The sequence below is a fragment of the Oryctolagus cuniculus genome, chromosome 18 (assembly GCF_051225735.1).
Source record: "Oryctolagus cuniculus isolate XC-2025 breed Fujian yellow rabbit chromosome 18, ASM5122573v1, whole genome shotgun sequence".
Classification (NCBI taxonomy): domain Eukaryota; kingdom Metazoa; phylum Chordata; class Mammalia; order Lagomorpha; family Leporidae; genus Oryctolagus; species Oryctolagus cuniculus.
The window spans coordinates 62,151,359-62,178,993 of record NC_142884.1 but is presented as its reverse complement, the minus strand read 5'-3'; the positions used below and the strand labels follow the sequence as shown (position 1 = coordinate 62,178,993).

At 47.3% G+C, this 27,635-nt stretch overlaps 1 protein-coding gene across 1 annotated transcript in view; it reads right to left on the bottom strand.

Moving 5' to 3' along the window:
* Positions 1-27,635, bottom strand: part of TANGO6 (transport and golgi organization 6 homolog) — a 203,248-nt gene that overhangs the window by 62,216 nt on the left and 113,397 nt on the right. Inside the window, exon 15 of the mRNA XM_070062636.2 lies at positions 25,991-26,131. Within this exon, the coding sequence (XP_069918737.2) occupies positions 25,991-26,131 (141 nt within the window). The remainder of the gene's footprint in view (positions 1-25,990; positions 26,132-27,635) is intronic.

Below are 27,635 nucleotides of genomic sequence, written 5' to 3'. Positions count from 1 at the left end.
CTGACACTCTGTATTCAAGTGGTCACCCACTGGGTCCCTACTGAGTCTGCACTGGCAGGAATCTAGAGGCAGGAGCTGGAGAGAAGAACTGAACCCAGGCAGCCAGATGTGGGATGTAAGTGCCTTAACCACTGCACCAAATGCCTGCCCTGGGATGTAGGAGTCTTTAGCCACTAAGCTAAATGCCTACCCTCCCAGTGTTTCCTTTTTTCTCTTTCTTTCTTTCAAGATTTACTTATTAATTTGAAATTCAGAGTGAGGAGAGAGAGAGAGAGAGAGAGAGAGCGTGCATTGGATCAGAAGTGGAACAGCCAGGACTTGAACCATTGTCCATACTGGATGCTGGCACCTTAGGCAACAGCTTATCTGCTATGCCACAATAGTGGCCCCTTTCTTTCTTTCTTTTTTTTTTTTTTTAAGTTTTATTTATTTATTTGAAAGTCAAAGTTACACAGAGAGAGGAGAAGCAGAGAGAGAGAGAGAGAGAGAGAGAGAGAGAGGTTTTCTATCCGCTGGTTCACTCTCCAAATGGCTACAATAGCTGGAGCTGCTCTGATCTGAAGCCAGAGCCAGGAGCTTCTTCCGGTTCTCCCACATGGGTGCAGGGGCCCAGGGACTTGGGCCATCTTCCACTGCTTTCCCAGGCCATAGCAGAGAGCTGGATTGGAAGTGGAGCAGCTGGGACTTGAACCAGCACCCATATGGGATGCCAGCACTGCAGGCGGTGGCTTAACCCACTATGCTATAGCGCCGGCCCCCCTCTTTCTTTCTTTTAAAAATAGTATTAGTGTAATTCAAAAGTCTCTAAATAGAGACAAGAAAAAAAAATCGATGGCTTATTCTCTTGGGGGTCCTTACACACAGGAAGTGATTTGGTTTGATGGCCCATCTCTAAGTAGGGCAGGGTCAAACCACACTTGGCAACCATTGACCCTGGCAGAGTTAAGAGCTCCTGCAGGAATTTAAACACCTTGCTATGTCCAGTTCAAACCTCTCCTGCGGTTCCTCTCTCAGCGCAGGCCCGGGCTGCAGTGTGTCACAGAATCCTGATCTTGCCCTTCCAGGCCTCGGACACAGCGTAACCCCCACCCCGTACCCTAACTGCTCCAGCGTGGTCTGCTTTCTGCAGCACTACGCTTTCTGTACTTACACTCTGCTCTCTTTTGGAGGGAGAAAAAAAGGTAAAGGTACACAAATGGCCAAAGGGACAACATATACTGAATCAGCGACTGAGAAGTGACCCAGATGAACTTTTCCCCCCATCTTGGGTTCCCATTTATTTGGGACCTGAGACGTGTGGATCTCCAGGGCCAACATCCCGCACAGCCACGTGCCTGCAGAGATCCGGGCAACAAGGAGGCCAGAGACCCGGCCCAGGCCGACGCTGTCCTATGGTCCTATGGCCCTCACTAACATCTACTCACTCTTCCTGCCTCTCAGGGCCTAGGACTCTCAGGCAGAAGCAGAACGACTGGTTTCTTGTGACCGTCATGAATACAACTTCTGGCCACGTGTAGGCCATGGCAAGAGACAGCACAAGAGTTCTGTCAAGGTCAGAAGGAAATCAGATTGGCAGGCAGGATTTCCTCTCCAAAAGCCATTTAGAGAATTAAATAATTTACGTGCAATTAATTTTTGATGAAGTTCATCGTTACAAAAATCCATGGTAAATTTTGATTTATTAACACCACAGTTCCTCTGCAGTCTTGAGTTTTCCGTGCAACTCTGGGGAAATCATCTCTGTTCTGACTTCAGTTTCTCTCCTCCATAGCCTTTTATAAACAGAAGGTGGGGCAGTTAATAAAAAAAATACACAGCTACAGTGTAGCCCAAACAAAAACTGCCGTGGAAGAAAACATATCTGTGGCTGGAGCAGCACAAGAATCTGAGATAGATAGAAAAAAACACCAGCAACCTTGTATCACAAATAAGTAAGGCATGTAGCTTAGACGAGGCTGGTCCTGGTTGCACAGCTGCTGAAAGGCAGAGATCCTCTCAAATCCAGACCCCGCCTCCCAGACAGAGGGCTCTTTCTCCTCCATACGAACGGCAGGCATTTCCGTTCTACAACAAAGGACGCAAGCATGGCCAGCTGATTGCCCCATACCTCTGACATTTCATGATCCGGGCAATTTTCATCTTTGTTTCACTTTATAAGGCAGTGGTAGAAAAGACGCCAGTGACTTTTGTCTTAAAAAGGTGCATAAACAATAGTGCAAAACGGGATTAAGTGCCTCTATTCCCTGGACAAACAAGAGACTCGTCACTTAATAGTCTTGGTTAAAGGCTGGAATCCTATTCATTCTAGCATGGAGAGAACAAAAAACTTCCCCTCTTCATTTGTATTTTCCAAAAGTGCAAAGAACTGAGCGCTTCCGATTTCCTAACCACAGGAGATGACTGACGAACAGCCTTGTGAAAGCCGCACGGCCTCTATATTGACGCACATATTAGGACATTGCAGGGTTGGAGCCAAAGCCATCCTGATGGGGCTTGCCAGGCAGGCGGGACACACGAGTCAGTGGGCAGGAATGCTGGGTAGTCCTGGGACAGGTGCCCCCCGCTGGTGTCTGCATGTCAGGGCCCACTTCTCTCCCTGTGGCTGACGGTTGATTTACTGCTATTGGGTTCACATTCAAACTCATCCTTTTTATGGAAACAGAATCAAGAGGTGACCGTGAACTAGCAGTGGGGTGGCGAAGACTTCAGGGGCTCTCTCCCTCCGTTCCCTAGTTCTAGTTCCACTGTACCTTATTCTGAGAGGCTGGTAAGTGAGCAGGGGACGAGCACTGTGGGACGAGCTAGCAAGCTAACAGACTTGCCAGTGAGATTAGTGTTGGTGCAAATAACCTACTAAAAACGTTGCAAAGACAACAGAGAAGCCTTCTTGCCCCCAATATTTCTTCTACTACCAAACTGTTTTGCTTCAGATTCTATTTAATCATTCAAACTTCATTCAGCTGGATTACATAACCTCCTCACTAAACATGCAACATTATCCCAGGAAGGGCAATACAGTAAGAGGTTGTCGTCCACCCATTAGTAAATAGTAATATACCTGCAATCTGCTTTTTGCAAGCTGGAGAAGAGTGAGAAAGATGCCAAGGGAGCACGATTTGAAATCTGAATACTCACTAGTGATAAGTCAAACCCGGGTAAGACCTGTGGGGGAAAGGTTTAAATTGGAGGAGAGAAGGAAAGGATGTGAACAAGGGTCATGGGAGAAGGGGAGCCCCTACTCCACACTCCACTTGCAGAAGGCCTCTCTTCTCCCCTCTTCATATACCAGAGCAATGTGTGAGTAAGACCCACAGATAGTATCTTTTAGACAGAGTAAAACAATGTACAGGAAATGCTTTGTAATGATGATTTTTTGCCAGCTCACAGAACCGAGGCAACATAGCACAGTGTGGCAGAGGAGATGCCCAGACTCCTCTGATTGTATGTTAACGAGGTCAGTCTTCCATCTCAACAGCCCACCGAGCTCCAAGATTGGCTTAATCATCCGTGTATAAGCTTTCAGTTTACACAAAGTCACCTTACAAGGAAAATCTGCAGCCACTGACTAATCGCAAGGCAAACAGATTGGTTCTCCTGAAAAGGGTGCTCGGGGCAGTTAACAGACTCCAAAAATTTTCCTGAAGGGTGAAATTAGCCAAGTTCAGAAATGTGATCATGCGAAAGGAAACGTTACAGGTTTATGGTAAGTTATTTTTAAAAGATGAAAGAAGAAAAAAATCGAGATTTTTAAATGAAGGAGATTCTCTTTGCAATTCTGTAATGATGAAAGTATTAAAACCATTCAGTGATTTAATTAATTTAATTTGCTACATGAATGTTCAAACTCGTTAAAGCATGCCCAAGAGTTAGTTAGCCTCATAATATTGACAAATACAAATCAAGAAGTCTGCGGCTTCAGACTCTAACTTCATGTTTAAAATATTAATAGAACATCGCTCTATTCCTGTGAAACTGATTCCTACTACATCACATCCAGCAAGAGAAAAATCCTGTTACATTTTCTTCTAAAAAAGAACTCTGCATTTCAATCCAATTGTTGGTTTACTCTCTTGTAAGTCCATAAGCCAAAATGAAGGCAAAATCTATTTCAAAACTTGCAAATAAAACAGAGAACTGGGCGCTTCCCTAGCCTGTGTTCTCTCACACACGCAGAGAAGCAGAAGCCCAGTCAGTGCCATAATTCAGCCTGAACTTCATAGGAGAGATGAGAAGACAAAGCATGAAGACACTAAAAATAAAAGTAACGGCAAACTAAAACCCTGAGACGTTCGAGTTAATGCCACCATCTCTAAAGGAAGACGCATTTGCCAATGCATCCTGTAGCTCTGACGCCACTGAGTCACATAGCTGGTGACCTTTAGGACAGAACTGCAACATCCCTTCAAATCTATTTGAGAGAGCTTTTTTTTTTAAAAAAAAGATGTATTATTATTATTATTTTTGAAAAATAGAGTTATATAGATGGAGAGAGAGAGAGAGAGAGAGAGAGAGAGAGAGAGAGATCTTCCATCTGCTGGCTCATTCTCCAAATAGCCACAATGGCCAGGGCTGGGCCATGGCTGGGCCAGGGCTGGGCCAGGGAGATACCAGGAGCCTGAGCTTCCTCTGGATCTCCTATAAGTGTTTAGGGGCCCAGGGGCTTGGGCCATCTCCCACTGCCTTCCCAGGCACATTAGCAGGGAGCTGGACTAGAGGCAGAACAGCCAGGACTCAAACTGTTCAAAGGGATGCTGACATCACAGGGGATAGCTAAACCCACTATACCACAATGCAGACCCCGAAAGAGAGCTTATTATAGAAGGTAAGATTTCCGTGTTGTTTTTTTTTTTTTTTTTTTTTTAGATTTATTTATTTGAAAGGCAGGGATACAGAGAGGAGGAGAAAGAGACACAGAGAGTGAGGTCTTCCATTTGCTGGTTCATTCTCCAGACGCTGCAAAGGCAGGGGCTGGGCCAGGCAGAAGCCAGTAACTTCTTCTGGGTCTCCCACGCAGGTGCAGGGGCCCAAGCACTTGGGTCATCTTCCACTGCTTTCCCAGGCCACAGCAGAGAGCTGAATCAGAAGAGGAGCAACCAGGACTTGAACCGGTGCCCATATGGCATGCCAGGACAGCAAGCAGAAGCTTAACCTTCTATGCCACAGCGCAGGCCCCAAGATTTCTACTTTTTTAGAGCAGGATACAAAACTTGATTTTGGTGGGGACGATAGGAGACATAAGAATGATTTAGAAAGATGAGTGATGAGGCCAGTACTGTGGCATAGTGGGTAAAGTCGCCACCTGCAGTGCCGCCATCCCATATTGGTGCCATTTTGAGTCCTGGCTGCTCCACTTCTGATCAAGTTCTCTGCTAGGGCCTGGCAAAGCAGCAGAAGACTGCCCAGGTCCTTGGACTCCTGAAAGAAGACCCAGAAGAAGCTCCTGGCTCCTGGGTTCAGATCAGCCGAGCTCTGGCCATTGTGGCCATTTGGGGAGTGAACCAGCGGATGGAAGACCTCTCTCTTTCTCTCTGTCTGCCTCTGCCTCTCTGTAACTCTGCCTTTCAAATAAATAAGTAAATCTTTAAAAAAAAAAAAAAAAAAAAAGATGAGTGACTTCTGAAAAAATTCCATTGAAAAGAAATCAATGAAGGGCTGCCAAAGAAACAGAGATGAGGGTCTTCCAAAAGTGAATTAAAAAGGTGCATTATGAAAAAGCAACACATGGATTTCAAAAATTTTGTGTACCAAATATAACTCCATTTCCCACAAACTTTCCAAAGTACCTGCACATGTTCTCAGATGATGGTTCCCTCAGCGTGCGGCAGCAGCTCTGTTCTGTAGAGAGGCAGACAGCAGTACTGCCTTTGGGTGCACACGATTTCTCTAAGTACTCAGCTTGCTGTGGGGGCACAGAAGCAGCCACAGCCAACAGGCAAGCAAGTCGGCAGCACAATTCCATTGCCTGCCCTCGTCCCACATCGTGGAAGCTGCTGCCACGTTCACTTTCTTCCCTCAGCACTGTGAGGACCATTCTTAGCCCACGGGCTCTAGGGAAACGGGCGGAATGGTCAGAGTCGGCTCAAGGTTCTGGTGACCCGATGGGGCCATTTCACACCAACAACCCTGTGTCCTTCCGGTTACAGAAATCAATCCCATCGCTTGGGCAGTCGCCAGTGTACACTCGACCTCTAAGAGTTCACGCCAACATCAGGCGGCTGTTTTAATTGCCCAGCACAACACCTTAGCTTTGGGGGCACCCCTGCCAATTAAGTGAACATTCTGACTCAAAGAAGCTGTCGTTAGGAACATGGTCTTTGCCATCAGAAAGATTTGGCTCTGAGTACCTGAGCCAGCACCAGCTAGCAGTGTACCCCGGGGGAGCACTAACTTCTCTGAATCTCTGTGACCTCCCCTATAAGATGGTAACAGTGGGATCGTCTTCTAGGGCCGTTTCAGGGATGATGTGGGAAGGAGCACGTGAAGTGACTAACAGAGCACCTGGCACACAGTAAGTCTGCAGCTGATTATTTTTATCCTGGATTAGGACAGGATGAGTGCACAGTTTTTTGTTTTTGTTTTGTTTTGTTTTGTTTTTTAATTTACTTGACAGGTAGAGTTACAGAATGAGTGCACATTTTACTCGACTGAAGAGCTACTGAATGGCAGTGGCTTTTGCCCTGGGAGAATGGAAGGTATCATTCAAAAATAACGAGAAAATAATAGCAACCAGCATGAATTCACCCTCACCATGAAAGATGCTGCTCCTGAGAACCTACCATATACCACTGAATTTCCCAATCACACTGGCGCGCAGTTACCACAATGATCCCCATTTAACACATAAAGGATAAAGGGATTATGAGACTTGTCCACACTAACATGCTAGGGTCTGGGCCGAGACTCAAGAAGCTATGCCTCCAGGATCACAATGTGTGCATCTGGAAGGGAAAATGCCCTCCAAGCTCGTATGTCAAATTCTTATTTATTTTGCTCAATGCTGTCGCTACAGATGGTCTCCCAACTCCACTTTGTTGTCTGGCAACACCACTACAGGGGTTAACACAGTGGTAGATATGCTCTCTGTAGTGATACTCATACAGTCGCAGGCGATGTCACACACACTATTTCACTGGAGCCTCTCAACAAATCTATGAGAACAGCAGCTGCCGGATCGATTCTAACTCCACCTTCACCAAATGTTGCAAGAGAAAAGACAGCGGTCTCTGCTTGCTGCCTCTGAACTGCTCGTGGCATCCACCGCGTCCCGGCATTCTCCCAGACACACCTGCCATCAAAGTCCTCACGGCTGTGTGCCAAGGAGTGCCCAGGAGCCCCGCAGCTGCTCTGTCTGTATTCTCCTTTCACACCCTGCCAGCCGCACCCGCACATCTCTCACCGGGTGGCTTTCTTTAAGAATCTGTAGTGATCCCTGAACGCCCACCGTTTCCAGTGCGAACTCTTCCGCCCAGCTTTCAGGCTCCGTGATCGCTGCCTCAGATCTCAGGGCAATGTGCAGACACTGAACCCGTGGAGTGAAGGACCGAAAAAGACCTGAACGGAGTGAGCCGTTGCCCACTGCACATGAGACATCCGCCACTGAGGCACAGTTCAGTGCCTGCCCGACCAAATATGTGCGCGTCTTTGCAACCCAACAGCTGTAATACCCCTGACGTGACAAAACTGCTCCTCATACGAAGACACAGCTCGTTCCCGAGGAAAAAGACCATCAACAGAGGCCCACGCAGAAACGACAAGATATTTTAAGAATCAGTAAAGGATTCTAAACGGTGCTTAATGAGGTCAAGAAAAATATACTTCTCATGAATGAAATGACAGAAAAGCTCAGCAGAGAAACCACGAATATCACAAGAACCAAATGGAAATTCCAGAAAATGAAAAACACAGTATTTGGAATAAGCAACTAACTGGATGGAGGCAGGCACTGTGGCACAGCAGGCTAAGTGACTCCTTGGGATGCCCATGTCCCACACCGGAGTGCTTCTTACTAATCCTTCTGGGAAGGCAGCAAGTAACAGCCCTGATACTTGGGTTCCTGCCACCCCTGTGGAAGACCTGGATGGAGTTCTAGGCTCCTGGCTTTGGCCTGGCCCAGCCCTGACTATTGCAGAGACATCTGGGGAGTGAACTAGTGGATAGAAAACATCTCTCCCTCCCTCCTTCCCTCTCTGTCGCTCTGTGTCTGGATAGGAGGAGAAGGCATTTGGTGCAGCAGTTAAGACACCACCTGGGACACCCGTATCTCAGACTGTGGCGACTGGCTCAAGTCCTGGCTCCTCTGCTTCCAATCCAGCTTCCTATGCATGTGCACCCCGGGAGGCAGCAGACAATGGCTCGAGTACATGGGTCCCTGCTAACAACATGGGAAACTCAGATGGAGTTCCTGGCTCCTGGTTCCACGCTGGCCCAGCTCCAGCTGTTGCAGCCACGTGAGGAAGTGACACAGCCGACGGAAGATCTCTTTTGCCTGACTCTATCTTTCAAATAAAATGAAGATTAAAAAAAAAAAAGATTTATTTCATTAATTTAAAGGCAGAGTGACAGAGTGAGAGAGGGAGGGACAGAGAAAGAGATCTTCCATCTGCTGGTTCATTCCTCAAATGGTTGCAACAGTCAGGGCAGAGCCAGGCCAAAGCCAGGAGACAGGAACTCCATCTGGGTTTCCCACGAGGGTGGTAGGGGTACAACCCCTTGGGCCACCTTCTGCTGTCTTCCCAGGTATGTTAGCAGGGAGCTGGACTCAAACCGGCACTCTGAATGAGGTCTGGCATCAAAGGGGGCAGCCTAACCCACTGTATCCCAAAGCTGACCCAACAGTATTTTATTGAAGAAATTAACTGGAAGGGATGAATAGCAGAATAAGGACAACAGAGGGAAGAGTCCATGAACTTGATAGACCAACTGAAACTGAACAGTCTGAAGGGGAGGGAGAAAAAATACAGGAAAAAAAAATCAACAGAGTTTGAGGGACCTGAAGGATAGTAACAAAAAATTCTTTTTTTTTTTTTTTATTTGACAGGTAGAGTCAAAGACAGTGAGAGAGAAAGACAGAGAGAAAGGTCTTCCTTCCGTTGGTTCACTCCCCAAATGGCCACCACAGCCACTACTGTGCCAATCCAAAGCCAGGAGCCAGGTGCTTCCTCCTGGTCTCCCATGCAGGTGTAGGGCCCAAGCACTCGGGCCATCTTCCACTGCCTTCCCGGGCCACAGCAGAGAGCTGGCCTGGAAGAGGAGCAACTGGGACTAGAACCTGGTGCCCATATGGGATGGCGGTGCCGCAGGTGGAGGATTAACCAAGTGAGCCATGGCACCGGCCCCAGTAACAAAAAATTCTAACATATATGTAGGTAGACTCTGAATGTGAAGCTAACAACAGGAAACAGGAATAGGTGGAGCTAATGAGCCAAGAGCAGAGATGAAGAGAGGCACTCCCACTTTCGGAGACTGTGAACTGAGATGCCAAGGGATCCCACTGTCAGCCGCATGCCCTCCACCCCCAAATCCTCCAATAAAGTGTCCTCCCCCGCCCCCCAAGACGAAGAACACACATCTGGCTAGGCCAAATGAAGAGGGAAAGTACAGCAAAGATAGACTCGTATGAACTATTTTTAATTAGGATTAAATCTACTTAATCAGGAAACTATTTAATCAGTGTGCCCTTGAGGTATTTTATTATAATATAAATTTTGTTAGTGAGATACTTCTTTAAAAGGATTTATGTATTTATTTAAAAGGCAGAGGGGGAGGAAAAGACAAAGAGGAAGAGATCTTCAATGTGCTGGTTCATTCCCTGGAAGCTTTGCAACAGTTGAGACTGAGCCAGGCCAAAGCCAGCAACCAGGAACTCCAGGTCTCCTAGGTGGTGGCAGGGACTCAAGTACTTAGGCCATCACCTGCTGCTTCCAGGCACCGTAGAAGTAAGCTGGATAGGAAGCAGACCAGAAGGGAACCACCAGGAACTCCGACGTGGGGAGTGGGTGTCTCAAGCAGCAACTGAACCAGCTGTGCTGCGATGCCCAATCTGCCAAGACACTCCTTTTGTTTAAAGATTTATTCATTTTATTTTGAAAGAGTTTCAGGGGCCGGCGCTGTGGCATAGCGAGTAAAGCCACCGCCTGAAGCGCCAGCATCCCACATGGGCACCAGTTTGAGAGCTGGCTACTCCATTTCCGATCCAGCTCTATGCCATAGCCTGGGAAAGCAGTAGAGGATGGCCCAATCCCTTGGGCCTCTGTGCCCACGTGGGAGACCCGGAAGAAGCTGCTGGCTCCTGGCTTTGGATCGGCCCTGCTCTGGCTGTTGCAGCCATTTGAGGAGTGAACCGGCAGATGGAAGACCTTTCTCTCTCTCTCTGCCTCTCTGTAGCTCTGCCTTTCAAATAAATAAATAAATCTTTTTAAAAAGAAAGAGTTTGAGAGAGAGAGAGAGAGAGATTTTCCATCTGCCGGTTCACTCCCCAGATGCCCACAATGGCTGAGGCTGGGTTAGGCTGAAGCCAGGAGCCAGGAGCTTCTTCCAGGTCTCCCACGTGGGTGCAGGGGCCCAAGGACTTGAGCCATCTTCTGCTGCTTTCCTTTGTGCATTAGCAGAGAGCTGGATCATAAGTGTAGCAGCTGGGACTCGAACTGCCACTCATACAGGATGCTGGCATTGCAGGTGGTGGCTTGACCTGCTAAACCATAACACCGGCCCCCAAGATATTTCTAAAGGTGATTTAGTTCATCATTTCTTTACTAGTTTTATAATTTGCTTAATAGCAAAATGTAATACTGTATTTCTTAAAAAAATACAATATTCTCCCCTTACTGTAGTCAAGGCAAATTACAAAGTAACAAAAAGAAGACTTTCCTAGTCCATTCACTTGAAATAAACACAGTTTTCTAAATACACTTTTCTCTACACAACAGACACAGCAGATGGTTTAAAAAGCTTTAAGTCACTCACAACTTTAGCAAGTCATCTGTCAGTATATAAATAATTAAAAATATAAACAGGCGCAGGCATTTAGCCTAAAAGTTAAGATGACTGTGTCCCATATGGGGGTGTCTAGGTTCAGCACCTGGCTCCAGTTCTTGACCCCAGCTTCCTGCTAACGCAGTGGTGATGGTTCAAGTATCTGGGCTCCTTTCCACTTCTGTGGGAGACTGGATTGCTTTCCGAGCTTTCAGTTTTGGCCCAGCCTCGTCCTGTTCCAGGAGTGAGCCAGTGGATGGGGCTTTTTCTTCATCTATCTTTTTCTTTGTCTCTGGCTTTCAGCTTTTTTCTTTTTAAGATTTATTTGAAAGAGTTGTCCGGCACTGCGGCTCAACAGGCTAATCCTCTGCCTAGCGGCGCCGGCACACCGGGTTCTAGTCCTGGTGGGGGCGCCGGATTCTGTCCCGGTTGCCCCTCTTCCAGGCCAGCTCTCTGCTATGGCCCAGGAGTGCAGTGGAGGATGGCCCAAGTCCTTGGGCCCTGCACCCGCAATGGAGACCAGGAGAAGCACCTGGCTCCTGGCTTTGGATCAGCGCGGTGCGCCGGCCGCAGCGGCCATTGGAGGGTGAACCAACGGCAAAGGAAGACCTTTCTCTCTGTCTCTCTCTCTCACTGTCCACTCTGCCTGAAAAAAAAAAAAAAAAAAAAAAAAAAAAAGAAAGAGTTACACAGAGAGAGAGAGAGAGAGAGAGAGAGAGAGAGATCTTCCATCCAATGGTTCACTCCCCAATTGGCCGCAACGGCTGGAGCTGTGCTGATCCAAAGCCAGGAGCCAGGAGCCAGCAGCTTCTTCTGGGTCTCCCACACGGGTGCAGCAGCCCAAGGACTTGGGTCATCCTCTACTGCTTTCCCAGGCCATAGCAGAGAGCTGGATCAGAAGTGGAGCAGCCGGGCCTTGAACCGGTACCCATATGGGATGCTGGCACTTCAGGGCAGGGCATTAACCCATTGTGCCACAGCACCAGCCCCTAAGCTTCTTAAATAATAAGATTAATTAATCAATAAAAATACATTTATACATACAGCCTTTACCTAGTAATTTTGCTTTGATAATTACCAATCCAACAGAAATAAAAGTTGCTTTTCACCAAGATGGTGCTTTGCACCAAAGGCGAAAAAGGAAGCTCCTGCCCCTCCTAGAGCCTAAGCCAAAGCAACGGCCATGAAGGTCAAGGAGACAGTGCTGAAAGACGTACACAGCCACCAAGAAAAAAAAAAAGATCAGTACGTCACTCACATGCCAGCGGCAGCCCCCAAAGCCCCCCAAAGAGTGCCCCAGGAGGTCTGTGGGGGCACTCTTGACCACTATGCCACAGACAAGTGCCCCCGACCAGAGTCTGCTACAAAGAAGCCAGGGGACCACACCACACTCGCGTTCACCGAGGACGTCGGGGCCAGCCAGCAGGAGATCAAGCAGGCTGCGAGGAAGCTCTGTGACTCTGGTGTGGCCCAAGTCAACACCCGGAGCAGGCCTGACGGACAGAAGTGGGCATATGTTCCACTGGCTCCTGCGCGTGATGCTTTGGATGTCACCATAAAACTGAGAGCATCTAAACTGAGTCTAGCTGGCTAATTCTAAATATGCATATCTTCACCATGAAAAGAACGGAAGGTTAGAGTGCTTTAGCATTTTTATATATATATACACACACACACATATATGTATATATATGTATGTATACACACACACACAAAATAAGCTTAAGAGTTCTTATTTGTACACATATATGAGAATTTACACTGCAGTGCTGCATATGATGGGATAAAAATAGAGAAAGTGAATATTCATCCAGAGGAATGACTGACTAAACAGTGCATGAAATACTGTGCAGCTATTTCAAAGTCCTCCCTTTATCTTTTTTTTTTTTTTTTTAAGATTTATGTATTTCTTTGAGAGGCAGAATTACAGACAGACAGAGGGAGAGAGACAGCAATCTTCCATCTACTGGTTCACTCTCCAAACGATCGCAAGAGCTGGAGCTGGTCCAGTCCGAAGCCAGGAGCCAGGAGCTTCATCCGGGTCTCCCACATGGATGAAATGAGCCCAAGAACTTGGGCCATCACCCCTGCTTTCAGGCACATCATCAGGGAGCAGGATTGGACATGGAGCAGAGTGGACTTGAACTGGGGCTCATCCGGGATGCAGGAGTCGAGGGTGGCAGCTTAACTTGCTGTGGCCAACACCAGCCCCTCCTCCCCTCATCTTCATTCCCAGGCCAAGCCAACTGGAGCTGAGCACAGCCTGCGAGACAAATCCAGTTACAACTGTCCTCAGGGGTCCACAGGGCATTGGGTCCAAGACCCCCACAGATACCAAAATCTGCAGGTGCTCCAGTCCCATAAGGAAATGGCACAGTATCTGCTATAACAGACACACATCCTCCCCTGTTCTTTAAATCCTTGCTAGATTACCTCTGACACCTAACGCCATGTCACTATGGATGTATTGCTATTCTACACTGTTGAGGAGTAAAAACATACGCATATGTTTAGTACTGGTACAATTTTCAAAAACATTTTCAGTGTGCTGGTGGTGAATCCGTGGAGGCACTGCATTATGTGGTTGTCGGAGCAGAACTGGAGGTTAGGGACAGATGACAGCGTTTCTGAGGTTAGATTATGGGCTTCATCTGACTGGAACTACCTGGACTATTAGAGACCTGGGATCATGAGTTACTCACTGGTTGGGTGAACTCTAAGAGCATTAAACTAAAACATTAAAGTGAAGCAGGTAAGGGGTCAATGTTGTGACCTAGTGGGTAAAGCCGCAGCCTACAGTGCTGGCATCTCACACGGGTGTGGATTTGAGTCCCAGCTGCTCCAGTTCTCTGCTATGGCCTGGGAAGGCAGTGGAAGATGGCTCAAGTGCTTGGGCCCCTGCACCTGCGTGGGAGACCCAGAAGAAGCTCCTGGCTCCTGGCTTCGGATCAGCACAGCTCTGGCTGTTGCAGCCATTTGGGGAGTGAACCAGCAGATGGAAGACCTTTCTCTCTCTCTCTGCCTCTACCTCTCTGTAGCTCTGCCTTTCAAATGAATAAATAAATCTTAAAAAAAAAAAAAAAAAGTGAAGCAGATGATATAGGAAAGAATTGACAAAGCACATTAAACCGTGGTGTTTTGCAAGTTTTAAGGGTCAGAAATACACCTTAAAGCCCAGGACCCACTCTTTGCCTGGAATACAGAGTAATCAGAGAAGAGGCACCTTCTAACCTAGAATTCTGCACAGGATGTTCTGTTTCAGGATCGCCTGGGGTCACGGTACTTGCCGCGGTACCCTCCAGCAGAGACCTGGGGCTTAATTCTCCTGCCTCAGACTTCATTTGGAATCACACCTTCTGGTCTTCAGTAGACAGAGCAAGCGCACGTGGCTCACTGCTGTGGCTCTCCCTTTCAGGAGCCTCTGACCCCGAGTAAACCAGGGCCTGCCTGGCCTTGCCCGTCAGATCCCGTTCTGCCTCTAAAAATAATTCAGAAGTGCTGTCTTACTCAGAAGTGCTGTCTTTGTGCACCGCGATGACGCTGCCAGACTCAAGCTGCCCTCAGAGAAACACCAGCACCAGGGCTCACATGGAGTCATGCCCGCAGCCGTCCAGCCCTCGGTCCGGCCCTCCCTCCAACCTGTCCACCCGTACTCTCTGGCAGGCTTCGGGATTCATTCTAGGAGCAAAGGTGCATATTTTGGAGACGGCTGGCCAGGGTGGAATTCAGTCTGAAGCCGGGGGAATGACCTGTCTCCGTGAGACATGAGCCACCCCGTTCCCTGCACAGCTCTGCAGGACAGCTCTGTGGTCAACACTGAGAAGAGCAGGCAGAAGCTCTGACCACCGATGGCCTTGCAGGACCCGATCCTAGGGAACGAGTCAAAGATGCACCCGAAGGAGTCAGCACAGGAATAATCAATACTGCATTCTTCATTATCAGAAAGAGAGTGGAAAAAAATGATAAATATCTTCCAGGAAGGTAATTAAATAAAATGATGGTAAATTCAAATAACTCATTATAAAACCACCAATAAAAATATGTTTTCCAGAAATATTTAATGACACAAAAATAAGGAATAAACACACAGTATTATTATAATTCTGAGAAAGAAAAAGAAACTATAAAGAAATATATCAAAATGTAAACAATGTGGGGCTGGCACTGCGGGGTGAAGGTGAAGCCGCTGCCTGCACTGCCAGCATCCCATATGGGCGCCGGTTCATGTCCCGGCTGCTCCACTTCCCTGCTCCCTGCTAATGTGCCAGTGGAAGCTGGCCCAAGCGCTTGGGCCCCTGCAATCACATAGGAGACCCAGAAGAAGCTCCTGGCTCCTGGCTCCTGGCTTTGGCCATTGTGGCTGTGAACCAGTGGGTGGAAGATCTCTCTCTCTCTCTGTAACTCTGCCTTTGAAATAGATAAATCTTTTTTTAAAAAAATATGTAAACAAGTAGTTAATTCCAAATGATAAAACTACAGGTGATGGTTTTCTTTTTTATACTTTTAAAGATTTTCCAAATGTACAAAATGGCCATGTATTACTGACATAGTTAGGGGAGGGAAAATGTCTATAAACAGATTTTAAAGTTACATCTCTCAAACATTTGACAGGAGGAGGATAAAGAAAGAGGAAGAGGAAAAAGCACCCCTGGGATGGCTTCAGCTTTCTATCTGGCCGCAGCAGCAGTTCCCACGTACGTCCACGTACATGCCCCGGAAGTCAGCTGCTCTGGGGCTAAGCCAGGAAAACTTGGCCAAGAGCATTTTCTGTGCCTCTCTGAATTTTGCTGCAAATTTCTCCTTTTAAAATATCTGGATTATACTTTTTAGCTGTTGAACTCATTATTTAGTGTAGCATTAAACCTTTGACTATAGTGTAAATTTAAAATGCTATCTCAAAAAATAATGGATAAAATATTTCATCAAAAATGTGAATTATAACTCTGGATTATTATTTATGGCTGCTGAAATCTGTGCATCCTAAACCTCCAGAACGGTACCCAATTATCCACACTTCCACCCTAGCTTCCACCTTAATTTAAACAAGCACCGTGAGGAGAAAATCTCTGGAAACTTCATACAAAAGCTATTTTCCAAAAACAGATCTGCTGCGCTGTGATAACGCTGAGGAACTGGGCAGCCCACAGCACACTGCCACGTTCAACTGCAAGGACAGCCAGGAGCCCGCAGTACCCCCGAGTCCCGGCACAGGCCGGCCGCCGTGCCAGGATGGCTCGTGTGGGAGCCGACCTCGCCGGCCACAGTCCCAGCTCCTGGCGGGAGGATGCCGTGGTTTCTCCAGGTTCCCACCCCCAGCTCCAGGCACACAGTCAGCAGCCACTCAATGAATGTCTCTCACTGAGCACTGATGCCCCCATCCCCCAGGGTAAGGGAAAAGTAGGCATAGTTCTGATAAAGAACTCTGAGCATTAGAAAGAGCAACCAGATAACCCAGGAATTTATATGGTTTAGACCTTGACAAAAACAGGAAACCATTAGAATTCAAAGTGTGTCGGCAGAGGTGGAAAGAAATTGCTTTTCCATCCAGGACCAGTCTGACCCAAGTCAGGAATTCAAATACGAGCCACATGCAAAGAAAAAGCAACTTCATTGATTTCTCTCTCTCCTGTCCTATAGAATATGTAAATATAAATGTTATCAAGGGACCTGAAATGTCCCCTAAACTAAAAGGGGTAACTTACAAATACATTTTAGTTCATAATATGGTCCCTTAAAGGTGAAAGGAGGGGCTGGCGCTGTGGCATAGTAGGTAAAGCTGCTGCCTGCAGTGCCAGCATCCCATATGGGTGCAGGTTCAAGACTCAGCTGCTCCACTTCCAATCCAGCTCTCTGCTGTGGCCTGGGAAAGCAGTGGAGGATGGCCCAAGTCCTGGGGCCCCTGCACCCACATGGGAGACCTGTAGGAAGCTCCTGGCTCCTGCTTTGGATTGGCACAGCTCTAGTCGTTGCCGCCAACTGGGGAGTGAACCAGCGGATGGAAGACCTCTCTCTCTCTCTGCCTCTCCTTCTCTCTCTGTGTAACTCTCACTTTCAAATAAATAAATAAATCTTAAAAAAAAAAAAAAAGGTAAAAGGAAGGCAAGAAGGGGCAGGAGGCCTCGGCGAGCACTTGAGAGGTGGCCGCGGTTCTCAGGGGCAGGTCCCCATCTCCCATGGATGGCAGAGGCTGAAGCCAATGGGCGTGGTCTCCGTCTGAAGCAGAAGCAGTTAGCCCTGGCGATGAAGCTCTCACATCCAAAACTATCTGTAAATGTATCCCAGAAAGGGATCCTTTTTTCTTTTTTGTTAAAGATTTATTTATTTATTTATTTGAAATGCAGAGATAGAGGAGAGAGAAGAGAGGGGGAGAGACAGGGAGGGAGAGAGAATCTTCCATCCACTAGTTCACTCCCCAGATGACCGCAATGGTCACAGCTGAGCTGATCTGAAGCCAGGAGCCAGGAGCTTCTTCCAGGTCTCCCACGTGGGTGCAGGGGTCCAAGCACTTGGGCCATCCTCTGCTGCTTTCCCAGGTGCATTAGCAGGGATCTGGATGGGAAGTGCGGCAGCTGGGACGTGAACTGATGCCCATATGGGATGCCAGCATGACAGGCACCAGCTTAACCGTCTGTGCCACAGCAGTGGCCCCAGGAATCATTTTTTTCAAGCTCTCTGCAGTGAAATGCCAATCTCAAATGCAAACTCAGGTGTGAGATGGGCTGGTCCTCAGGGCCACCAGGATGAGCACACAGATGAGCAATTCCAGGGCGTGCCCTTCAGGCATGGAGTTTATCAGCTATGAACAACCTGCACCACCGAGCGAGGGGCTGTGGGTTTCACTGACACATCCCAGTATGTTACACAGCAGAGACAAGATGCCCCGCCCCCACCGGGATCTCCCACAGGACGTCTCACCAGGGACCCGACTGACATTCTGAGCCAGATCACTCTGTGGCAGACGGCTGCCCTGTGCACTATGGGAGCACCAGGGGCCACCAGCCACTGGATGCCAGAAACAATACCCCAGCCAGTTGTGAGAACCAAAAATAACCGCAGACATCGTCCAGTGTGCCCGGGAGAGAGTTCCTCTCCCCACCCATCTGAGGATCACGGGTCTCCAGCGACAGAGCACTGAGCAGTGTTGTGCAGCTCTGCTGAAAGGAACAAGACTGCAGCAGGCCTAAGTGGGAAGGAGCGGAGCCCAGGCCAGCTCAGATTAGTTCCCCAGGCAATTTTACAAGGAATCCCCTTCCCTTCTATTCCACTTGCCGACTAATGTCCTAATTACCAATTCCGTTTCTTGGGTACAGTCCTGTCAGGAGAGTTTTTATGAAATAGTAAATACGTTACATTTCCAAAGAAGTTTTAAGAAAAATGCAATGGCTTACAGCAGTTCACAGGTTATTGTCAACACCGACATTGGATCATCTAAGAGGAAACAGATGGAAAAACATTTGGAATGATGGGTAATTTTACAGTGTGTTAAGATTAAATTTATAAAGTCCAAAAAAAAGTCTAAGGAGTTCTTTAAATAAAAGAGACCGTATCAAAATCCTTCCACAGTATTTTCTATGTTGAAAAGTCGAGATAAAAATATGTAGATTTATACTTATATCCTCGTGGCTGGGGAAAGCCTTTCTAAATAGGGGTGAAATAAAAACAAACACGTAGATTTTCCTGCTTTGAAATTAAAAAAAAGTTTGTACTTTTAAAAGCAAAACAGAAAATATGAACAAAACTAAAAGATAAATAACAAGCTTAAGAAAACACAACATAAATATCAGTGGTACAAATCAAATAATAAAATCAATATCCCAATGAAAAAAATGGATGGAAAGGAACATGTGATTCACATATGTGAACACACATGCGCACGGGCACACACAAACCCAACCCACATACACAAAAGCTTTGCTGATAAATATATAAAAAATATTTAATCTCATCAATAGAATAAATGGAAATAAAAACAAGATAGCATTTCTTTATATATATTGATAAATATATGTAAATCTTGATAAAGATTTATAAAAACAGTAATACACACAACACAAAGTTCTTTGGAGGGCACAGACAAAACAATAATTTCCAACACTGGCCATATTAAATGAGCACAACTGCTCAGGAAGAATATTTAGCAATATTTCTCATTTAAAATATAAAAATTTTACTTTAAAAATTTTCCTGAAGAAATCATCACGGATTTACAAAAAGATTTAGCTAAGAATATTCATCGCAGTGTCATGACAGTATCAAGAAATTGGAACAATCTATAAATTGGTTGCTTGAAAAAAACTATGGTACGTTCAAATAATACAGCATCAAGCCATCAATAAAAATTATAGATGGGGTAGGCAATTGGTACAGCAGTTAAGATGCTGCTTGAGACACCTATTTCCCATTCTGAGTGCCCGGGTTCAAGTCCCAGCTCCACTCCCAATTCCACCCTCTTACTAATGTGCACCCTGGGAGGCAGCAGGTAAGGGCTCAAGTAGCTCAGGAGACCTGGATTGAATTCCCAGCTCCTGGCGTCAGCCTGGCCCAGCCCCAGCTGTGAATCACACTTGGGGGATGAACTAGAAGATGGGAGCTCACTCCCTCTCTGCCTTTCAAATAAAGAAAATAAATAAAAAATTTAACATGATAGAGGATGTGAAAAATGTCCATGTTTATGAGAAAAAAAGATGGGAAAATGTTCAAAACCCAGTACAGCATATTTAATAAGAGAATGGTCCTGGAGTCAGATTGCCTGGGTTCAAATCTTGGATCCGTCATCATTGAGCTGTGTGTAGCAAGTTAATAACCCTCTCTGTATCTGTTTCCCCACCCATAAAACATGTAATCCCTATGAAATAACAAATCTACACGAGGATTACCAATGGTTACAAAGCCCTCAGCATGGAGCCAGTGTCGTGGCACAATGGGTTACACCACTCCTGTGACACAGACATGCCACATGAGCTGTATTTGGGTAATGGCTGCTCCGCTTCTGGTCCAGCACCCTGCTAATGTGTTTGGGAAAGCAGTGGAAGATGGCCCAATTTATTTGAGAGACTTGGATAGAGTTCCAGCCACTGCAACTGCAACCATTTGGGGAGTAAACCAGCAGATGGAAGATATCTTTCCCTTTCTCTAACTCCGCCTTCAAATAAATAAATAAGTAAACATTTTTCCTTAAGATTTATTTTTATTTATTTGAAAGTCAGAGTTACACAGAAAGGGAAGGAGAGGCAGAGAGAGAGAGAGAGAGAGAGAGAGGTCTTCCATCCGCTGGTTCACTCCCCAATTGGCCTCAACGGCTGGAGCTGTGCCAATCCAAAGCCAAGAACCAGGAGCCAGGAGCTTCCTCCAGGTCTCCCATGCAGGTGCAGGGGTCCAAGCACTTGGGCCATCTTCTACTGCTTTCCCAGGCCATAGCAGAGAGCTGGATCAGAAGTGGAGCAGCAAGGACTTGAACCAGTGCCCATGTGGGATGCAGCGGCTTTACCTGCTACGTCGCAGCGCCGCCCCCAATAAATAAATCTTTTTTTTTTTTTTTTTTTTTTTTTTTACAGGCAGAGTGGACAGTGAGAGAGAGACAGAGAGAGAAAGGTCTTCCTTTGCCGTTGGTTCACCCTCCAATGGCCGCCGCTGCAGCCGGCGCACCGCGCTGATCTGATGGCAGGAGCCAGGATCCAGGTGCTTTTCCTGGTCTCCCATGGGGTGCAGGGCCCAAGCACCTGGGCCATCCTCCACTGCACTCCCTGGCCATAGCAGAGAGCTGGCCTGGAAGAGGGGCAACCGGGACAGAATCCGGCGCCCCGACCGGGACTAGAACCCGGTGTGCCGGCGCCGCAAGGTGGAGGATTAGCCTATTGAGCCACGGCGCCGGCTAATAAATAAATCTTAAAAAAAAAAAAAAAATCAGGACGAAGGCTGGCCGGGAAGTTTGTTTATCGGCTGGATCCCTCAGAAACACCACTGATGGATCTCAGCATCACCAATGGGAGACAAGAGACCGTGTGTGCCTCCTGATGTCAGGCAACAGGCAGTACATGTCCATATCTGTCAGCTCACTGGACACGTGATGATTGAAATCCATTAAAATGAAGTTCAAGAATAATCAAAATAAACCAATGGTAAAAAACTCAGAACAGTACTGACCTCTGGGTAAGAGACAAAAGGAAACTTCCTGGCTACTAGAAGTTTACACAAAATATGTAAAGAACCATATAACTATACTCTTAAAATGAGGGCACCTTAATACTTTACTGTGGATATAAGACTTCAGATTTTATTACTTATTTATTTATTTTAAGATTTAGTTATTTCTCTGAATGGCAGAGTTACAAAGAGAGGGAGAGACAGAGAGATCTTTCATCCACTGTTTCACTCCCCAAACGGTGGCAATAGCCAGGGCTGGACCAGGGTGAGGCTGAAGCGAGGAGTTTGAGCCACTCTCTGCTGCCCTCCCAGGTGCACCAGCAGGGAGCTAGGTCAGAAGTGGAGAAGCCAGGACTCAAAATGAGGTGCTCATTTGGGATACCAGCATTGTAGGCAGTGGTCTGACCTGCTGTGCCATAATTCCAACCCCTTTAAAGAGCTATTCATTTATTTGAAAGGCAGAGTTACAGTGGGAGGAGAGACAGAGATCTTCCATATGCTGGTTCACTCCCCAAATGACTGTAATAGCCAGGACTGGACCAGCTCTCTGCCATGGCCTGGGAAAGCAGTAGAAGATGGCCCAGGTCCTCGGGCCCCTGCACCCACATGGGAGACCCAGAAGAAGCTCCTGGCTCCTGGCTTCGGATTGGTGCAGCTCTGGCCACTGCGGCCATCTGGGGAGTGAACCATCCGCTGGAAGACCTCTCTCTCTCTCTCTCTCTTTCTCTGCCTCTCCTCTCTCTGTGTAACTCTGACTTTCAAATAAATAAATAAAGGATTTCCATTATACTGGCCAACCAAGAATCCTGGCTATGTTGTAAAAATGGGCTTTAACTTCACTCACAGGATTTCAACAAGGCATCTATGCACCTGGACACATTAGTGCAGGTTGAATATCCCTTATCTGAAATACTGAGGACCTGAAGTGTTCTGCATTTCATTTTTTTTTTATTTTGGAATATTTGCATACATATGATGAAATAATTTTGGGAGAGGATCCAAGTCTAAGCATGAAATCCATTTGTTTCATGTACACCTCATCTACATAGCCTAAAGATAATTTTATACAATATTTTTAATAATTTTGGTCACAGAAAAAGCTTTGAGGTTCTGGATTTCCCACTTGTTGGCATCGTGTCAGTGCTCACCACGTGTGGGGTTTTGGAGTGTCTCACATGAGGGACGTCCTACCCACAACGTGAATCAGAAACTAACAGTTCAAGCTCAGGCTACGACTGCAGCAGCGAATACTTAGAAGAGCAGACTACAGAGATGAGACCCTTGAAACTGATGGAGGTTGCCCTGAGATGCCAGAAGGCTGTTTCAGAATCTGGCCTAATTATAAAACCTGTAAGGAGTAGAAAAGCCTCTCTCTCAATGCCGCCACCTTTCACCCCCTCCCCTCTCGCCCCAGCAGAGGCTCGGACTGCAGGTGGAGGAGGAGAAATGAACACTTTCAAGGTTCTTCCTCCTGATGCCAGAGGCCCACCACAGGTTACAGAGAAAACCCCCATTACGCTGGTGTCGTCTGCCTACGGTTTACCTCTCGCCTGGCTCTGGCAACCCCGAGGGCACACGCGGACAGAGTTCAGAGGCTGCGCTACTGGATCCCATAGTGCTGTAACATTCACACTGACGGCCTGTATGGGTGCTTTATCTGGGATGTTCCAGATACCAATCCAAGACCAAGGCAGACACATACAGTGTGTCTTTCTTCAAACAGTGGAGAAAAACATTTTTTTCTTTTAAAATTCACTCTCATTACATTCTCCTTTTGCTGATGAAAGATTTTAAACGGTCAGCAATTTAGGTCTTATCTTTAGGCAGAACCATCACCTACAAATTACGAAATTAAAGACTCTTTGTGTAGAAACGGCTCACGACTAGGTGGAACTGCTGGAAGCCTTCTGAAACGCTAGTCCTACAGTCCAAAGGCTGTTCTGTTTTCCAGAAGCTTCCCCTAGCGGGCAAGGAGTAAGACTTGCAACTTCTATTGGATCTCACGGACAAACCAGCCTGACTGCAGCTAGATCATCTCTCCTTCCACCACAGCTGAATGCTGGGGGGCAGATGATGGAATTACTAGTAAGCCAGGACAGACATCAGGACACAGGTGCCTGGCAAGTGTGGATCCAACTTAGAGGAGGGAAGAAGTGCAGGTCAGTGTGGCACCATTATTACACCACACTATGAACCACTAAGCTGCACAAGTCCCACACAGCACACACAGGATGAGGACCCCCCACCCACCAGAGCCTGTCTCTGAGGATGCCAGCTGGCGGCCAGCTGTGGTGCAAACGGATACTGTGCATCACCTGAGCCTGGTTTGCCTTATTTAAGGCTTATAGCATTACTCAGTGTTGCTGTCAATGGTTACGTCTGTGGAACACAGATTAAAGAAATGAATCTCTTGGGGTTGGTGCTGTGGTATAATTGGTAAAGCTGCCGCCAGCAGTGCCCGTATCCCATATGGGCACCCGTTCGAGCCCTGGCTACTCCACTTCTGATCCAGCTCTCTACTGTGGCCTGGGAAAGCAGTGGAGGATAAGCCAAGTGCTTGGGCCCCTGCACCCACATGGGAGACCCAGAGTAAGCTCCTGGCTCCTGCCTTCGAATTGGTGCAGCTCCAGCTGTTGCGGCCATCTGGGAAGTGAACCAGCGGATGGAAGACCTCTCTCTATATATAACTCTAACTTTCAAATAAAGAAAGAAATGAATCTCTACTCGATTCTACATCTCATGATGCAGAACAATGTCCCACCTCCTAACCTGATATCGATACTTAATAAATAGTAAATAACAAAACATTTCTTTAATTTTTTAAAATTATTATTTGAGGCCGGCGCCGCGGCTCACTAGGCTAATCCTCCACCTAGCAGCGCCGGCACACCAGGTTCTAGTCCCGGTTGGGGCGCTGGATTCTGTCCCGGTTGCCCCTCTTCCAGGCCAGCTCTCTGCTGTGGCCAGGGAGTGCAGTGGAGGATGGCCCAGGTGCTTGGGCCCTGCACCCCATGGGAGACCAGGAAAAGCACCTGGCTCCTGGCTCCTGCCATCGGATCAGCGCGGTGCGCCGGCCGCAGCGCGCCAGCCGCGGCGGCCATTGGAGGGTGAACCAACGGCAAAGGAAGACCTTTCTCTCTGTCTCTCTCTCTCACTGTCCACTCTGCCTGTCAAAAAATAAAAAAATAAAAAATAAAAAAATTATTATTTGAGAGGAAGACACACCACATACATAGAAGAGAGAGAGAGGGAGAGAGAGAGGGGCAGACAGAGAGAATGCTCCCATCAGCTGGTTCAGTCATCAAATACTCACAATGGCTAGTGCTGGGCTAGGAACAAAGCTAGGAGTCGGGAACTCTGTCAAGGTCTCCCGTGTGGTGGCAATGACCCAGCTGAGCCATCACTACTACCTCCTAGGGTCTGCGTTAGCAGGAAACTGGAGTGAGGTATTGAACCCAGGTACTCCAATGTGGGATGTGGGCATCTTAACCAATATCTTAACCACTCAGCTAACCACCTGCCCTTTTAATATTTTACAGAAATTTTTTGAAAGATATGTACCCTCATGCTTACTGCAGTTTAATTCATAACAACTAAGATATCGAATCGATCCAGATGTCCATCAACTGAAAACTGGAAAAAAAATATGGTATATACATATGGAATAATACACAGCAGTTAAAAAAAAAAAAAAAACTACGAAATCCTGTCGTTTGCAATAAAATGGATCCAGCTGGAAACCATAATACTTGGTGAAATAAGCCAGTCCACAAAAGACAAATACCATATGTTCTCCCTGATCTAATAGAGCACCTAAAAGGTAATCTATAGGAGTGCAACTGACACTTTGAGATGGGATGACTTTCAACAGTCCTTGTCTTGCCTGTTAAGGAAGAGTGTTTTTTAATTCTTCATACTACTTGTTGAACTGTTTACTTAGTGTAGGGTAAATCTTATGAGTATAAAGTCAACTGAAAATAGATCTTTATAAAAAATAAGAATGGGAATAGGAGAGGGTGGAGGCATGGACGGGAGGGAGAACAGGGTGGAAAGTATCAATATATACAGTTCCTGAACCTGTATATATGAAATACATGAAACTTGTATTCCTTATATAAAATTTTAAATAAAGAAATTCGTATCTTTTTCATTTGAGCAAAATTAAAAATTTACTGAACCCTAGTTATATGGCAAGCATGATTATCCAAGTGTTTCCTTATACAATCCTGACGGAAGCCTCCCGAGCAGGTGCTGTGAATTTCCTCACTTTACACAAGGCCTCCGAGGAAGGAGCCCTCCTGTGAATGCACAGCCAGTAAGACGCAGTTTCAGATGGGAACCGACGCAGGCTGCTGGGACCACTGCTCCCAGCTGGCGCAGCCTGCAGCCTCTCCCTTCAAGCTGCTGGTACAATTTTTAGCAGCTCGACGATCCAGGACAAACTGCTGCAGGTGTCTGAGCCACAGCTTCCTCGCCTATGAAATGGGTCTCTACAAAGCTCTGCATCTTCACAGTGAGCTTTGGGACAATGAGACGAGACCCCCGTGCACACACTCAGCAGCCAGCACCCTGCCTCCTCCGTGACATTCCTGTCCCTGCGCTTACTGCTGCCCGGCAACTGCTCACCCCACTCCACTGAACTCTGTGGTCCGCCCTGGCTCCGAGGAAGGACACTACACTGTTGGTGGGAAAACGGACCCTGTTGCAGGCCATCTCATAGTGAGCGCCTGGATATTTTGAACAGGGACAGACTTATCTGAGCCCCTAAATGGCCCCTGCCATGCTGGTATACCACGCCTCCCGGGTCACAGACGTGGGCTTCAATGTCACTCTGTGGCCACACCCTGTCCCAGACAGATGGAACAAGAACACTCACCTAGTGCCCTCACGACTCGCATCAGCACCTCCCCGACTTTCAGTCTGGTCTCCGGTGTGTGCTTGTCCTGGCCACTGTCATACTGAGCCAGCAGGTCAACCAAGATCTTCTCCGGGTACACATCTGAGAGCAGGGCAACACCTGGGTTTTGGGGGGAAAATGACATATTACTGTTTAGGATTAAAAGGTGAATAGACCTAGACATCCTGTGATGGAATGAACAGACATATTTATTATTATTTTTATTTATTTGAAAAGCAGAGGGAGAGAGACATCGTCCTTCATCTACTGGTTTACTCCCCAAATACCTAGAGCAGCTGGGACAGGGTCAGGTCAAAGTCAGGAGCCTGGAACTCAATCTGGGTCTCCTACCTGGGTGGCAGGGACCCAAGTACTTGGGCCATCACCTGCCTTTTCCCAGGGCACCTGTTAGCTGAAATGAGAAGCAGCGCCAGGACTGGCACCCAGGCATTCTGTATACGGGATGCAGGTATCCTACGTGGCATCTGTGCCAAACTCCTACCCCTGAACAGAGACCTTTAGAAACCACCAGCAAGGGCTGCCCTTTATTTGGGGAGACCACATAGTGCAAAGAACATGGTCTGGGGGTTCCGGCTTTGGATTCGTCCAGTCCCATCACGGTGTGATCTCTAAGGGCCCATCCTGCACTGCTGTTTCTTGCTCTGCGGACTTCGGACACATGGAGCAGAGGCCGGCTGCCCCACGTCGGGGCAGGCACGCACTGAGCAGCAGGAGAAGGCCAGGGGATGCCCCCGGGGGCCCTCCTGATTCTGAGACGCCAAGGTTCCAGGCCGACGCGTCCGCCTGAAGCCAGCAGTGCTCCTGCCTTTGCTGCAGTCCCCCACTCCAGCATCAGCTCGCTCTCTCTGCAAGACTAAAGGACTTCAAAACGCTCATGCAAAATAGAATTAAAACATGTTTATTTGGGGGTAAGCATCTAATCTAAGATACCTGCATTCCACATAGGAGTGTCTGGGTTTGAGTCCACTCCCAATTGCAGCTTCCAGCTTATGTGCACCCTACGAGGCGGCAGGGGCTAGCTCAGTAATTGAATTACTGCCACCTGTTTGGAGGACCCAGATTGAGTTCCCAGCTCCTGGTTTCATTACACCCCTCCTTCCCAGCATTCGGGAGTGAGTCAGTCAGTTGATGGAAGCTCTTTATCTGCCTCTCAAATAAACAAACATTAAAAATCTTTATTTGTTGCCAAAAAAAAAATCTTTGAAATCCATGCATATGAGGAGTCTTCAAAATGTTCATGGAAAAAGCGTACTGTGAAAAAACTACAGGTGGATTTCAAAAATTTCTTGCACCAAAATAAACTTATCTTGTAGTTCCACTTTTCCATGAACTCTAAAATCCCCTGTACTAATGACGGGAGCAACTTCCACAAGGAAACACTTCCCCAGCATTCTGGGCTCCATCAGCGTTAGACCCAGGCTGGTGACCCAGATCCTGGATCAGCAGAAGCAGGGTTGATGCTGCCCCTTCGTCCTCCTTCCAAGGACTCTCTGTTCCCTCTTCCACATCATAGGAAGGGAAGAGGAAGGCCAGAGCCTCTCCCCCTGCTGTCACCTGAGCCAGCACCACATCGAGCCAGCTTTCCAGGGATGGTGAAGATGGG